This window comes from Leptodactylus fuscus, chromosome 3 (assembly GCF_031893055.1).
Source record: "Leptodactylus fuscus isolate aLepFus1 chromosome 3, aLepFus1.hap2, whole genome shotgun sequence".
NCBI classification, from domain to species: Eukaryota; Metazoa; Chordata; class Amphibia; order Anura; family Leptodactylidae; genus Leptodactylus; species Leptodactylus fuscus.
The window spans coordinates 177,627,266-177,644,683 of NC_134267.1; the positions used below are offsets into that span (position 1 = coordinate 177,627,266).

General features: G+C 43.2%; 1 protein-coding gene across 1 annotated transcript in view; it reads left to right on the top strand.

Annotated features, from left to right (window-relative positions):
• Positions 1-17,418, top strand: part of PLS1 (plastin 1) — a 72,846-nt gene that overhangs the window by 34,500 nt on the left and 20,928 nt on the right. The window contains exons 8-12 of the mRNA XM_075268849.1: positions 898-1,040; positions 1,836-1,913; positions 2,619-2,811; positions 12,835-12,913; positions 13,033-13,147. Coding sequence (XP_075124950.1) covers positions 898-1,040; positions 1,836-1,913; positions 2,619-2,811; positions 12,835-12,913; positions 13,033-13,147 — 608 coding nt within the window. The remainder of the gene's footprint in view (positions 1-897; positions 1,041-1,835; positions 1,914-2,618; positions 2,812-12,834; positions 12,914-13,032; positions 13,148-17,418) is intronic.

A 17,418-nucleotide genomic window follows, 5' to 3' on the forward strand; every position in this document is an offset into this window, starting at 1 on the left:
TTTAGAAAGGCTATTCCACACCTACATTTTGTATGTAAATCGCCTCAGTAGTGTTTGAATAAGTCCATTTATATTCATATGCTAATTAGGTTCTCGGTGCACAGGAAGTTGTCAGCCAGCTCTCCTCTCCCTGCTGTGTATTAGAGCAGGGAGGAGGAGTCAGCAGCCATCTGTGCTGTATACACAGGAGACAGTGCACCAACAGACTTCCGAGGTGCACAGAGAAGCTAATTAGCATATGAATAAAAACGGTCTCATTCAAAATCTACTGTGGCAATTTACATAGAAAAAGTAGGTGTGGAATAGCCTTTCTAAAGGCTATGCAAGGATGTGATTAGGTAAAAATGCCTTTTTCCAATGATAGAACCCCTTTAAGGGACATAGCAAGCGAGCTGAATTACCCAAAATCGACAGTGGCCTATGTGATTATGAAGTGGAAGGTGAACGGTGATAGAGAGCGACGAGTGCTGGCCAGAGAAACCGCACCCAAGTGATGGCTCATGTACACCAGGAGTTTCACCAGGCATCCGGGAATATTGTGTCGATCAATACCATCTGTAAGGAAGCGTCTGCTGGGGTCTACCAACTATTGAATAGGAATAAATGTGTTTTTTTCTAGTCTACCACAGGTGTCCAAATATGTATTGGTAGACAATGTAGAAGATAAGACATCTAGGAACCCTGTTTAACAGATGCTGCATTACAGCCTACAATATAACGCATTCAAGAGGCAAGAGACCCAAAAGGACCCAGAAATAGCATAGTAATAATACAGCAGTTGCTTCCATATATGTGTTTTATACATCTCAAGTCCACATATTAGCACCTGGCGTGTCATGGGTTTATGTATGAGGTTTGGTTATATCATTTATTGTAACATTTTCTATTTTTATCTAGCATTGATAGCATTACTGAATGATGGAGAGACACTGGAAGATTTAATGAAACTGTCCCCTGAAGAGCTTCTGCTCCGCTGGGTGAATTACCACCTGACTAACGCTCAGTGGCCAAACATAACTAACTTCAGCAAAGATATTAAGGTACAGTTTGATATATACTCTGCTTCTGTACCTTTCATAGAAGTTAATGGGACTTATGGAATATGCATAGCATAGTGGAACTTATGTAACTTGTAACTTACGAAAAGAGCATATTTCCAATTTACTCCTACGGAAGTAATGAAATAGTATCAAACAGCTAGCTCAACTGTTTCCATACTCCCAGCCACTTCCGACCTTTGCGGGCAGTTGGGTAATGGGATCGAAACTATGAATGAATAAAGCTAAGCCTCCACATTGCGAAAATGCACCATTTTTGGTTACTGTGTAAACACAATAGGAAAAAAAATGCTGCATTTTACAGTACCAGCAAGGTGAATGAAATTCTGGCTAATGCAATTCAAACATTGTGGGAAAAAACACTGCAGAAAAAAACACAGCATCATTTTCCACTGTGGATTTTATTTTTTGTAATGTGTAGATGGGATTATCCAGAATCCTATCCACTTTTCAGGTACTTTTTGATGCGTTGTTTTCACTGCGGCCAAAACAATACGTTCTTGCAATGTTTGGCCCTGGCCTTAGAGACTCTTGACTCTCGAGACACATAATCCACAGAGTCTAAGTGCTCAAATCTCTCTGACTCTGCCAGACCTTTATAAGCTATCCAAAGTTACCGTGAAAGAAGTTGGCAGGAGCTGATGGGTCAAAGACCCTTGATAAATGCTGTGTGTATATGTGTATTTATTGACTTTTCCCATGACTTCTACATTCTATAGTAATGGTGTGATAGTTGGTACATATACATATTAGCCATGTCCTTTTTTTCCAATTCAGGATTCTAAAGCTTATTTCCATTTGCTGAGGGAAATTGCCCCCAAAGATGATGTTATCATAGACTTCTCCGGTTTCAGTGTAAGTATAGACTTTTATTCAGAGCTTTATTTTATAGTAAGGGGGTGTTCACACTACCGTCGGTGTTCGACAGCTAGTGTCCGCTGCTAATGTACATTCAAAATCTTGTGCGGACATTAGCATCGGACAATAGCTGTGTCCATGACATTTTGCATTCATTTAAATGGATATCGGGTGCGTTTTTTTACAGTCGGGGCCTGTCCTTAACTGTCCGTTCACAAAGATGTCCGACTTTTCAAGCGGACAGCAAAACCCGACATGTAGGTTTTTGTTGTCCACTTGAAAAGTCGGACATCTTGAGTGCCATTCCTAAAAATCCAGCCCAATAACCGGAACTCTGAAATAACCTTCAGCAGACAACAGTTATCTTTCTTCAGTTTTCTCATCTCACCCACCTTAGTAGTCTGGGTGAGATGTACACCCCCTCCATTACCTGACCAGCCATCAGCTTGCATATTATATATGAGTACTATATAATAAACTTCAACTGACATGACTTATAATGAATCTATTTGGCTGAAGCATCCTTGCCCCGATTAGTGCTTTACTCCACCAAGATTTGCACAATGTGGAGAGCGAGGCATGGATTAGGGCTTGTGGTGCACGTTTGGGACAAGAAAGAACCGTGCACAATATGATTTCGTTATGCCAGAAAACTGGTGTAGAGGGATTGATGAATTTCTCCCAATGTGTCTTGTTTTCTAGGAAGCTAATGATCTGAAAAGGGCTAATTACATGCTGAACCAAGCTGACAAACTGGGCTGCAGACAATTTGTGACACCATCCGATGTTGTATCTGGAAACCCTAAACTGAACTTGGCTTTTGTAGCAAATCTGTTTAATATGTACCCATCTCTGAACAAAGCCAATGGCAATGATTTCCTGAACCAAATAGAAGGTAAGATATATGACACAAACGTATGGTTGTAACAAAGGTTATGTTAGAGGCTATATTATATATGTTTTATATAATATATTTTACTGTGTTTCCCTGAAAATAGGTCATCCCCGAAAGTAAGGCACAGGGAGGTTTTGTTGAATTGCCTAATATAAGGCGCCCCCCAAAAATAAGACATCCCCCAAAAACCATTGCAGCCGGCTGAACACTGTGCGTGATGTTCCGTGTGCCCAGGAAAGTTGGCTGCTGCCTCTGCTGTGATACCACTGCTGTTGTATCCACTGTTCCTGCTGCTGTAAGATGAGCTGGGAGATGCCCACTGTGCATACACTATGATAAGCATTGTATGCTGTGGGGAGTCCACTATCCCAGCCGGAATAGTGGATACAACAGCAGTGGTATCACAGCAGAGGCAGCAGCTGGCTTTCCTGTGCACACGGAGCACAACGTTCAGCCGGCTGCAATGCCCACGAAGTAAGGCTCTCCGGCGCAACCGCTGGAAGCTCACTAAGCCCCGCCCACCACTTCCGCAACCATGACCAACAGCAGCACCAGCGCTGCTATGAAGATGGGGAAGGTAAGTCGCATAACTTCCCCCCCTCCCCTAACCTCCTGCACTACCTACAACCGGCAGTCATGCTGGCACTCTGCTAAGGAAGCGCTGGCATGACTGCCGATTCTCTCCCGCTCCATAACACATCTCCCAAAAATAAGACAGGTCATATATTTAGGACGATAATTTAATATAAGACACTGTCTTATTTTCAGGGAAACACTGTATCACATCACTAAGAAAGACAGATACAATTTACTGTGAGGAGGAAATGAATAGAGTGAACAGGGCAGACATTTAATAAGTAAAACATTTAATACATGCATTCTCCAAACATATTATGTTTTTGAGGCTTTTTATCCCTACATTGATAGTGATTCAATAAAGCCAGCCTGTAATGTGCAAAATGCTTGTAGTTGTTTGCTACAAAAGTTAAGTCTACAAACGTGACATAGATAACATAGGTATGTTGTTTTTCTCTGTAATGTGCTCTGTAATTTGATGGTGCTGGTTGAATATGTTTGGGGGAGGTGAAGTTTTCCTTTGCAACCCTCTAAGGCTAGGTTCACAGTAGCACTTGATTTCCGTTTGGGGTTTCCATCCCTGAATCCGCTTAAAAAATGTGGAGAGAAAAGTCCTGCAAGCAGTGTAAGCAGGATTGCAAGCAGGACTTTTCTCTCTAAATTTTTCAGGTAACTACTTTTTTAAGCGGATCAAGTTTCTGTTCATGGGGCCCCAAGAGGACCCCACGAACGGAAAACCAAATACAGGTGTGAACATAGCAACTGAGCAGGACTAGTGACAGCCCCTACACAAAACGAGTACGGCTGCCGTTACTGCCTCTGCTATCACTACTATGTAGTTTATTACCGTAATGAATTTTAGAATGAGTCTAACTATATTCACTGTCTGTAAGTGTCCCTGTGAGCTGTAGTCATTAAAGAGCACTTCTTATCTTCCAGAGCTCTCTTGCCAAGAGATTCTGAAAGAGGGAATAACCTCTATGAAAAGAAAGATTGCGGTGACTTCTCAATAGTCCTAATTTTGGTGTAAGAAATTTAAAGTTGCAATGATGAAATTCAGAGGCAAAATGTACGTCAAACACACAGCTATTCCATAGACCGCTGAGCACTCTATATGCTAGGAATGCTTCTAAGAAACTGTGCATACATTGGAACATGCTGCATTATGAAGATACAGATTATATAGGTGCAATTTTCAGGATTTGGGTCAAGTAGCACAATTTATTTTATCTTATTTTTTATCTTATTTTGCAGTAGCAGTAGCAGTGTTCATAGATAAATGTCTATACAGCCTTTTTGAATGGAGTCTGCCAGCAGTTTTGACCACTCAAAACTGCTAATAGTGCTATATAAAGGACAGGGTGAGCAAGGACAGCATCTGCAAGGAGTTTGTATGCTATCCCCATACTTGTATGGGTTTTCTCCAGGTACTCCAGTTTCCTTCCACACTCTTCTGTGCAGAGAGATAAAGATTCTGTCTCTTGGTCATTTGCAATTGGAAAAGCGGGGTATTAAAATGTTGATTTCTTGGTTGCGCAACCTGCGTAACCTCCCCTCTAGTTATCTTTACATTATTCTCCTTGTCCCCTGTACAACACAGTAGTGGTTAAAACTTCTGCCAGACTCCCTTCAATAAGCGTGTTTCACAATGCTGATGTTTTTCTATTTTATCTGTGAACCCTAGACTTCACTCTCACATATGTAATAGGTACAGTATATTCAGATTTGATTGATTTAGAGTGACTTTGCTGTAACTGTACCCTCTGCATGAGACATTCGGTTTGAGAGAGATCTCCCACCTTCCTTTCATGGCATACGATTACTTTAAAACCTAACTCCGTCCACAACCTAAAAATTTACATTTAACTGGAGCATATCCCAGTTTGCCGCTCTGTTCCAAATCATTCTGCGTGGTTCTAGGAAGCTGAGATTTGTGTTGCTGTCTGGCAGGAAGAACATAGATGGAGATAGGCTTTAATATATATCGTATGACTTATTAACTGCTGTAGAATATTTCATATTACCACTTGTAATATTGGATTATAAGTGCATATGAATTACTTCTTTCAAAAGTATGTTCAGTAAAGGAACTGTACAGCTTCAACAGGCAAAATATTTTCTAACATAGTATAATATACAGTATATTTTTTTTTCAACATTAGAAGTTTATTGAAGGTTTTACAAATTTTTACAAAACCGGGGAAGAAGGGGGGTAGGGGGGGGGAAGGGGGGGGGGAATAATAAACAAAAGAGTCAAATAAAGGCATACCATAGGGGTGGAGGGAAGGGAGGGGGTGGGAAAAAAGAAGGGGGGGGATTACAAGGTGAAAAACAAATGAAGAAAAACAATAAACCAAAACAGGCAAACGCTCTGGCGCAGCAGAGCTGAAAACAAAGCCTATGTAAAAATCTTAGAGCAAACAGAAATCAAATAGCATAGGGAACAGGGACACGCGGAACAGACAAAACGTACAGGGGGACACTACACAGGGGACACAGAAGGAAAGAGGGAACGGAAGTCGGCAGAATAGTAAAAATGGTTCCAAAGGAGCCAAGTCTGACGATGCTTAGTATCATCTTGTCGGAGCTCGGCAACCAGGGTCTCCATCGTTCGAAGAGCTAGAACCTCATTCAGCCAGCAAATGAGCGAGGGAGGGGTCGTGGATTTCCACAATCTGGGAATGACAGAGCGCGCTGCCACCAACAAAAATCCGAGAAGTCTACGGGTAGGTTTAGAAAACGTCCGGGAGAACAGGGAAAGAAGGAGCGGGGCCGGGTCGTCCTCCAAGTCAATCCCCGTTACCTGCCGAATAACCTGTCTGACCCCAGTCCAAAAAGGGCGTAATAGAGGACACCCCCACCAAACGTGTGTCATCGTGCCGCGGTCGGATAGACATCTCCAGCACCTGTCAGAGGTGGAGGGGTAGATATCATGCAAGAGGGAGAACAGGGAAAGAAGGAGCGGGGCCGGGTCGTCCTCCAAGTCAATCCCCGTTACCTGCCGAATAACCTGTCTGACCCCAGTCCAAAAAGGGCGTAATAGAGGACACCCCCACCAAACGTGTGTCATCGTGCCGCGGTCGGATAGACATCTCCAGCACCTGTCAGAGGTGGAGGGGTAGATATCATGCAAGAGGGCTGGGACTCGATACCATCTGGAAAGTATCTTAAAATTGGTCTCCTGCGCCCTGCATGATATAGAGAAAGTATGACATGCACGAAATGCCGAAGACCACACATCAGGAGGGAAAGAGGCCCCCAATTCCCTCTCCCACCCACCAGTAAATGACGGAAGCGAATCCTCAACCCCGTCCAACAAGAGACCATACAAAAGGGAGACAGTGTGGGAGGGAGGAGTGGAAGAGATACAGAGACGTTCGAACAGCGACAAGGATCGATGAAGGTCCCGAGAGGGCCGCAAAGAGGAATAAAAATGAGATAGCTGGGAGTATTGCCAAGAGGAGATAGGCGTATCCGAACCAGAGGATTGAATCAAAATCATACAGTATATTTTTATTATAAAGTACTATAATGCCATAGTTAGAGAGTCTTTCATCATATCAAACCAGTCCCACAGATAGATAGTTTATTGTCACCTGAATCCAATGGTGTGTTTTCCTCTTGTGAATTTCGTTCCTCTGCTGACCAGATATCGCTATTTTTATTCAAAAAGTATGCAAGTATGCTTCATCAAGTTTGAGGTTGTTGCAGGACCCAATAAGTCCCACGTTTTGCACTATTTAAACACTTTAGCGTGTGCTTTGTTTGATCCTAGGACTTATTGGGTTTAGATACAGGGCGTAAACCAGCTACATATTTTTAGGCTAAGGCCCCACATTGTGGACACAAAGCTTTTTTTGTTGCAGATTTTGCTGTTTTTTTGAGCCAAAACCAAGAATGGCTACAAAAGGTATGGGGAATATATAGGAACAGGGGCGGATCCAGGCCCGGCCCTAACAAAATGGTCCCGGTCAGCTCGGCAGTCGGGCAAGTGCCGGGGCCCACAGAGCCTCTGGGGGCCCCCCGGCACTTGCCTGTCACGATTTCAGCTCATCGGCGTCCATCCGCCGATGAGCTGGAATACATACGCGATTAAAGCAGGAGCTGTGACCTCAGCTCCTGCTTTAAAGCTCCGGCCCGGCTTGCGTGTGTAGGCGCGATGACGTCATCACATCACGCTTACACACGTAAGCCGAGCCGTAGCTAAGCAGGAGCTGAGGTCACAGCTCCTGCATCGCGTATGTGACTGGAGTGAGAGAGAGGAGCGTCGGGGGAATGATGGAAGATGAGTGATGGAAGGTGAGTGTAAGTGTTTTTGTATTAAATATTAAGGTGGAACATAATGAAGGGGGCTCATGAAACTGGGGGGCAAATGAAGGGGAGGGGGGGAACGGCATGACACTGGGGAAGATGAAGGGGGTGGGGAGAGAACGGCATGAAACTGGGGACAGAGATGGAGGGGACCCAATGAAACTGAGGGGGCAAATGAAGGGGAGGGGGGAACGGCATGACACTGGGGCAGAGACGGGGGACATTAAACTGTGGGCAGATGAAGGGGGAGAACGTGATGAAACTGGGGACAGAGATGGAGGGGGGGGACATGAAACTGGGGACAGAGGAAGGGTGTATATGAAACTGGGGGAGAGATGGAGGGGGGGCATATAATTTACGGGTTACCGGTTGCAGGTTTATACTGTGTGGGAGCACATGATAAATGAATGAGAATGGGTGGAATCAACATAAAAGTGGGTGGAGCCAAATTTGCCGCGGCGCACAGAGCGCGCCGCACATTTTACCCCTCTTTCTGCTCATTAAAAATTAGGAGGTATGGCATTGGTGACGCCACACTCCTGCATGACGTCACTCGCTTCATCTGCGACGCACAGTGTCTCGACTCCCCCGCCTCCTTTACAAGGGGGCCCACTGAGGCTCTGTCGCCCAAGGGCCCATAAAAACCTGGAGCCGGCCCTGGGTCAGCATGTCCCGTTCCTAAGGACGCCGATGAGCTGAATACATAGGCGTTTAAAGCAGGAGGTGTCACAGCTCAGCTCCTGTTTTAACGCTGAGCTCCGGCATTTGTAGTCGCGATGTGATGATGTCACATCGCGCCTACAATATGTGTATGAGGGAGAGAGCTGCGGGGGAACGAGGGAAGGTGAGTGTTTGTGAGAACAGTATGACGCTGGGGCAGATGAACGGAGGGAGAACGGCATGACACTGGGGCAGATAGAGGGGGGGAGAACAGCATGACACTGGGGCACATGAAGGGGGGAGAACGGCATGACACTGGGGCAGAGACGGGGGGGGACATGAAACTGTGGGCAGATAAAGGGGGAGAATGGCATGAAACTGGGGACAGAGATAGAGGGGGGGACATGAAACTAGGGGTAGATGAAGGGTATATATGAAAATGGGGAGAGATGGAGGGGGGGACATATAATTTACGGGTGACTGTAGGAGGATTATACTGTGTGGAATCACATGAAAAATGAATGAGAATGGGCGGAGTCAACATAAAAGTGGGCGGGGCCTAATTTGCTGCGGCGCGCTGCGCGTAGGGCCCCGCCAAAGTCAATTGCCCAGGGCCCCGCAAACCCTGGATCCGCCACTGTATAGGAAGCTCTAATACCTCTACCTCTTGCTCAATCCACTCCTGGCTTTGGCTCAAAAAATTACAGAAAATATGCAACAACAACAAAAAGCTGTGTTTCTGCGATGTGGGGCGCTGGTTTTGGAAATCACAGCGTGTCCACACCATAGTTTTTACCACAAAGTGGGCATGGGATTCTATAGAACCTCATTCACTTTGCGCTGACTGTAAAATGTTGCGATTTTTTTCCTGCGGCTTTTCCTGTGGCCTTAGGATGGACTGTGTATGTAGATGTTTTTAATTATTGTTTTTTGAATTCTAAGGGAGGGTTCACACGGTGTAACGTGCCGCGTGATGTGGCACGTCTACACTGCGGGACCCTTTGCGGGCCGTACACGCTCCCATTGATTTCAATGGGAGCTGGGATCATATGCGCCGCGCTAGTTTGCGGCCGTGATGTTGTGGCCGCAAAATCACAACCGCAAACTAGCGCGGCGCATATGATCCCCGCTCCCATTGAAATCAATGGGAGCGTGTACAGCCCGCAAAGGGTCCCGCGGCGTAGACGTGCCGCATCACACGGCACGTTACACCGTGTGAACCCTCCCTAATATAGATTTACCATATATGGGATGTGAGACTTTTTTTGTGTAGCTTTGTTCACTTTGGACTACTTATGGAGACCCTATATTGTGTTGCACATCCGAGGAGACATTAAAAATTATATGTGTGTGTGGGGGCACTTATGAAACCTTTGAATGGGGCTCACTAATGTATTAAAATGGCCCTGCTCTGTACATTCTTTACTACCTGTGTCTGGCACTGCAGCTCTGTACAGCTGAGTCCCATTTAGGTAAGACTGAACTAGACACTAGGTATGGAGCAGCACCTGGTAACCACTGAAAAGGAAGCAGCACTCAGCCGAGCATCACAACGCCTTCAGTCAAATGATCTGGAGTTAAGCACCACGTATATGATACCGATGGCTTATCCTAAAAATAGAGCATCAAAATAACAGTGTCTTGCAAAACCTCTTTAGGCCCCACACTGTGGAAAAGCTGCTTTTTTGCTGCAGCTTAGGGCTAAGGCCCCACGGGCCGTAATCGCAGTGCTAAAACGATGTGGAAAGAACCGCGGAGTGATCACATTGCGGTTCTTTCTGCAGCGCTTTTAAGAGAAAGTTTACAGAGTTTTCCTCTGCGGACTTTCTCTTAACATTATATCTACGGGAAAGCCGTCGCCATTTCCGTAAATATAATTGACATGCTGCGATTTGCAAAGCCGCAACGGCTTTGCAAATCGCAGCGTGTCCGCGCTGCGATTTCTTCCGCAAAGTGGGCATGGGATTCGCATGAATCCCATCCCCTTTGCTTGCACTGTAAAACGTGGCGATTTTTCCCCCAGCGTCTCCGCTGAGGGCAAATAGCGGCATTTACATCCCATGGTGCCCCGGCCTAATGCAGTTTTTTGAGCGAAAGCCAAGAATGGATTCAGCAGGAAGGAGAATTCTAAGTATTACCTTTATATTTCCCATTCCTTTTGAAGCCATTCTTGGCTTGAATCTAAAAAATGCAGCAAAATCTGCAACTGAAAAGCAGCTTTTCTGCAATGTGGGGTCTCAGCCTTAGACCTCCTGGACACGACTTTTGAAGATCAAAGTACGAACCCATTCATTTCTATGGGCCCAGATATACCACCACATTTTTTCTGGATGTGTGTCTGTGCCGTATTCAAGGACTACATATTATGAAGTGTGTCCTATTTTTGGCCCCATTTGCAGAGCACACCAGTGTAGGAGATGTTGCAAGTCTTCGTGCAGATCTGTGACTGCGGATGATATGCGGACGTGTTTTTATGCTGATTGCAGATCAGTATTTGCAGACAGTAAACATCACTATGGTCGTGTGCAGGGGGCCTTAAATATTAAAGTGTACTTGTATCTCAGACTCAGTTTAGTATCTTCATTACTCCTTGGAGGATTTTCTATACTTCATCAGAGGCATTGAAGCCGGACCTCTGCAGAAACTGATACTATAAGTTTATGATTGGTTTATTGCTATTGCCTGTTGCTTAAAGGGATTCTACCACTAAAACACTTTTTTTTCTAGTTACCATGTCGGAATAGCCTTTAAAAAGGCTATTCGTCTCTTACCTGTGGAAGTGCTCTCCGCCGCGCCGTTCGTTCAAAATACCGGTTACTGGTATGCTAATGAGTTCTCTCACAGCGATGGGGGCGTCCCCATCGCAGGAGCAGCGATGGGGGCGTCCCCATTGCAGCTCGAAAACTGACCGCAGCGCCGTCTCTCTGGTCTTCGGTGTCCTCCCCTTGCCTCTTCAGCGTCTGTTGGACGCCTGCGCAGTATGCTCTCTGTTCGGCGAAGATTGCCGAACGTCATGCGCATGCGCGAAAGTGCGGTGCCCGCACTATTGCTGGGACCGCACTTTCGCGCATGCGCAGTACATTCGGCAATCTTCGCCGAACAGAGAGCATACTGCGCAGGCGTCCGACAGACGCTGAAGAGGCAAGGGGAGGACACCGAAGACCAGAGAGGCGGCGCTGCGGTCAGTTTTCGAGCTGCAATGAGGACGCCCCCATCGCTGCTCCTGCGATGGGGACGCCCCCATCGCTGCGAGAGAACTCATTAGCATACCGGTACAAACCGGTATTTTGAACGAACGGCGCGGCGGAGAGCACTTCCACAGGTAAGAGACGAATAGCCTTTTTAAAGGCTATTCCGACGTGGTAACTAGAAAAAAAAGTGTTTTAGTGGTAGAATCCCTTTAATCTAGTCCTATACTTTGCATGTCTTTTGTGAGATTGATGTAATGTGCATGCTTAACTGATTAAAATGTAACTATTTGTAGGTATGCCTTGTAAGAAATTTTGCACATCTTGAAGATGTCCATAGTGTATGTTGAAAGCTAAACTGTAAAATGGTGTTATTTTTAGTATTATTCATCCTAGTTTCATAGCGTAAGTAATAGTATGTGAATCGGGCCATGAGCTGCCCATTTAGATCTTAGAATGGATAAGACATAGACTTCTTTGTGCAGACTATAAATGGCATTGGACACGTTATTATTGTCTTCACAAATGTACTAGAAACAGCACTATACGCCACTAATATATTGTTAGGGCGGGTTCACATCTGCACCCCAGTCTCCGTTTTGCAGGTTTCCATTTCCTGCCCAAAAATGGACAGCAGACGGAAACCTGCAGTCATTTTTCAAACCCATACATTTGAATAGGTTTGGAAATTGTCTGGCTGTGAGCACCTGCGAGCGTTTTGTGCTCTCCGTGGCGAAACAGTTTTTTTTTAACCGGACACAAATTCGGACATGCAAGACTTTGTTTCTGGTTAAAAAAAAAAAATGGTTTCACCATGGAGAGCACAAAAAGCTCACAGGCGCTTACAGCCGGACACTGTCTGAAAACGGAGATCAGGCGCAGGTGTGAACCCGCTCTTAGTAGCACATTAGCGTCAATGTCTTCCTCTGAGAAGATCCATCCCCTTGTCTAGTACAGTCTTTTTCATAACTGTGAATCACTTCTTTACTCAACATGGCTTCTCATGGAGGGACCCATGACAAGCCTCCATTGAAAAACATTGCACTGTACATGCACTAGTTTTGAATGCGGTGCATAGTGTTATTGAAAGTGCGCCTGTCTTCCACAGTATGAAGCGCAATGCCTATATGGTACTAGCCCAACAGTAAGATCCATGGGCCATGCTCCTTCACTACCAGAAAACACCTTATTACACTGAAGGAAAGCTACTTGTGAAGTGCACATGATGGAACTCCATATAATATATTATATACTGCTTGTCAATACTATTTGTCATTCATTAATACAGGGGAAACCAATGAGGAGCGCACATTCCGAAACTGGATGAATTCCCTTGGTGTGAACCCTTACGTAAACCATATGTATAGGTAATATAAGTGTTTCATCACTGTGGTAAATCCATATATGTGCTATTTAATTGTAGGGTATAGGGTACTTCTTCTATTGTATATGTAAAATGATCAGACCTGTTTTCCTTTATTTCCAGTGATTTAAGTGATGCTCTGGTGATCTTCCAGCTATATGATCGGACACGAATACCAGTTGACTGGGGCCGTGTCAATAAACCCCCATTCTCAGCACTTGGTGGACATATGAGAAAGGTTTGTGTGTATAGGGAATTGTACTTAGTAGGTTATTTAACAGGAACAAGATTGTTCTCAGAATTATTTAACTTGTGAAAAAAATTATCTTGTTTTTGGATTTACAGATAAAGCAAAGTTTAAATTGATACTTAACATATTAAATGCAATGTGGCAAAATCTTCACCTCAACTTTTTTAGTGACTATTAATGGCTTTTGCACAGAGACTGCAGAAATTTTGTCAGATTGAAGTTGAAGAGATTTTCCAGGACTTGGGGCAAATACAGAGCAGGTCCCCTATCCTCATTGTTCTGTTGTCTTGTCCTAATACCCTGTCTCTCCCATGATGGAACCAATACGGAGGGTCATATGACTGCTAAAATAAATCACTGGCATCAGGGACCATTGACATATGTGAATGACATCACCAGTCTCTGTCCAGCAACCACTGAGGCCAGTGATTTGTCTCAGCAGTCACATGAGCCTCTCTTCTTCTGGTTTGGCAAGTTCCAGGAGAGAAAGGGGACCTGGACAGGCCAACAGGACCCCATTGATAGGTGAGTATGTCTTTTTCACGTTTAACAACTGGCTACCTCTGAGTGTGTCCAAATTTCTGAACAACTCTTTTAACCTTTGCTGTGAACATCACAAAAATGTGAATGGCTCACTCTTGACCATAGTCTCTAGGAGGGCCATGGCAATAAGATGGGTGAATCACTATCTACTCCCACTAAAAAGTGGGTGCCAAAGGCCAATATTTATGACACAGGAGAAAGTACTCATCCTTATCCTTATCTGATTTTTCAGCAAAAGTGGTGGATCTGAGTAAAGCATACCCCTACCACTAACAAGATCAATTGTACTGTACTGTACTAGCACCTAAAGGAGTATGTTCTGAAGAACAAATCACTTAGGCACCTTTCATAACATATCTATGAAGGTGATGGATATTGTGTGTGTCTATTGTCCCATTACAAATACCTGAAGTAGGGAAGATTGTAAGAGATATCCATATTCATTTGTGACCTAAGGACAAAGTAGAAACAAAGTAGAAACCTTAAGGATCACTTAGTGGGTAGTGACTTGGCAACTCCAATATCCTTGTTAGAAAGAAATAATCTAAAATGTTAGACATTTATTTTATTTTAAATTTAGTTTTTATTGAGAAAATTTTTCAAATACAGGAAAGGAAAAAGAATGCAGGGAAAATAATAACACGCTCCTACAACAGACCATAAATATAGCATGGAAGGAGTGGCATCATACATATTAAACAGAAATACAATACCAGTGTACAGTTGAAGAATAAGAACAACTGCACACCACATGAGTAAGTACGACTCCTTCTGTCGACAACTCAAGGTCGCTTCAACTGGATCTGGGAGCCGGGCAAAAAGAAAGGGAGGGAAGAGAAGGAAGGGGGAGGGAAGATGTGAGAAAACAGTAAAATAATAACAACCGCAACAACATAACAGAAATAACACTTACAGTCCTATGAAAAAGTTTGGGCACCCCTATTAATCTTAATTATTTTTTGTTCTAAATATTTTGGTGTTTGCAACAGCCATTTCAGTTTTATATATCTAATAACTGATGGACACAGTAATATTTCAGGATTGAAATGAGGTTTATTGTACTAACAGAAAATGTGCAATATGCATTAACCCCTTAGTGACCAGCCTATTTTAGACCTTAATGACCAAGCCAAATTTTGGAAATTTTCCCTGTGTGACTTTGTTAGTGAATAATTCTGTAACAGTATAGCGCATCCAAGCGATTCTGATATTGTTTTTTCGTGACATGTTGTACTTTACTGAGAAGATACAATTAGACTGATATAACGTGTGTAAATTTATTAAAAAACTCGCAAATGCTGAAAATTTTGAAATTTTTTCAATGTTTTCCATTTTCATCTGCGATATCTCAATATATGCACAATAATACAGGGCAAAAAAGTTAGTAGTTATATACTTCCAAATGTTCCTTTTGTGTTTCAAGCATATTTGAAATAATTTTAGCATATTTGAGTAATTTAGACAATTTACAAGTTTATCAAGTTTATAAGCAAATTTTGGAAATTTGGAGTATGTGATTTTTTCCTGTACCAAGCTATGTTTGCAGACAGGAATAGGTGACATAATGACAGAAACCCCCATTAAATGACCCAATTTGTAAAACTAGACCCCTTTAGGTATTCTTTGAGGGGTTTAGTGAGCATTTTGATCAAAAAAATATTGTTTTGCAAGAATTATTACAAATGATGAAAAAAATTACATTTTCATTTTCTTCAAATATGTGTCATTTTAAAGCCAGTTTTTTTGCACACAACACATCAAAAAGAAGAAACACACCCCAAAATATATCACCCCACTTCTCCCGTGTTAAAAAATGTACACTTTGTGGCCTTAGTCCTATGTACGCACATATAGTAGGGCCCAAGAGGTAGGGAGGGCCAAATTTATTTCAAAACACAAATTTTGCTTTCAGATATTTTAGGCCCATTGCACATTTGAACAAGATTTCAGTTACCAAAACAATTGAAAACCCCCATAAATGACCCCATTTTATAAACTAGACCCCTTAAGGTATTCATTGAGGGGTATAGTGAGTACTTTGACCCCATAAGTTTTTACAAAATTTGCGTCAAACAAAAAATTTCATATTTTTTTACACAAAAGTGTCATTTTATAGGCAGTTTTTTTGCACATAACACATGAAAATGAAGAAAAACACTCCAAAGTAGATGACTCCATGTCTCCTGTGTTCAAAAACGTACACTTTGTGGCCTTAATTCTATGTACGGACGCACGGTAGGGCCCAAAAAGAAGGGAGCACCAACTGGATTTCAAGACACAATTTTTGCTTCCAAATGTTTCAGGCCCATTATGCATTCAAACAAGATTTGAGTTACCAAAACAATTTAAAACCCCAATAAATGACACCATTTTATAAACTAGACCCCTTGAGGTATTCATTGAGGGGTATAATGAGTATTTTGACCCCATAGGTTTTAAAAGAATTTGTGTCAAACAAAAAATTGTCATATTTTTTACACAAAAGAGTCATTTTAAAGGCAGGTTTTTTGCACACATGCCATGAAAATAAAGAAAAACACCCCAAAATAGATGGCCCCATTTCTCCCGTATTCAGAAATGTACACTTTGTGGCCTTAATCCTATGTACGGATGCATGGAAGTGCCCAAAAAGATGGGAGCACCAACTGGATTTCAAGACACAAATTTTGCTTGCAGATATTTCAGGCCCATTGCACATTCAAACAAGATTTGAGTTACCAAAACAATTGAAAACCCCCATAAATGACCCCATTTGATAAACTAGACCCCTTAAGGTATTCATTGAGGGGTATAGTGAGTATTTTGACCCTATAGCCGTTTCACAGATTTTACTAACCTTGGCATGTGTAGGTTAAAAATTACTAAAATGTCCCTTTATCCCCAAAGTTTTCATTTTCACAAGGGGTTAAAAGAGAAAAAGCCCCCCACAGTTTGTTACACAATTTCTTCTGAACACGGCAATACCCCATATGTGATCATAATCTGCTGTATGGGAACATGGTGGGGCTCAGAATGGGAAGAGCGCTATTTGGCTTTTGGAGGGCAGATGTGGCTGGAATAGTATTCAGGTGCCATGTCGCATTTGCTGAGCCCCTAAAGTATCAATACAATGGAAACCCCTCAAATGTGACCCCATTTTAAAAACTACACCCTTCAAAGAATGTATCAAGGGGTATTATCATTTTGAGCCTAAAAATGCTTCCCAAAAATTAATGTACAAAATGAAAATTGAAATTTTTAAAGAATATGCCATTTCGGTGCCCAATACGTTGCCCCCACTTTGTGTTGTCAGAGACCTGCACTCCTAAAACTATTAAGGGGACATCCCGAGGGGCAAAAAATTATATATCTGGGTGTAAACTGCTGCTTGGGCACACAGCAGGGCTCAGAAGGGAAGGAGCACTGCGCTTTTTAGCTTTTGGGGTACAGATTTAGAGGGACCCTCTGGGCGCCATGATGTTTTTGCAGATCCCTGGAGTTGACAGTAAACTGGAATTCCCCAATAAGTGACCCCATTTTGTAGGGGCAATTTTAGGGTCTCTGTAAATGTGACATGGTGTCCAAACACCAACAATCTAAATCTGCACTCCAAATGCACATAGCGGTCCTTCACATCTGCGCCCTGCTGTGTACCCAAATGGCAGTGTATGCCGACATGTATGACACTGGTGTACCCCAGATAACGGACTTAATGCCATATGTGGGTAGAAATGGCT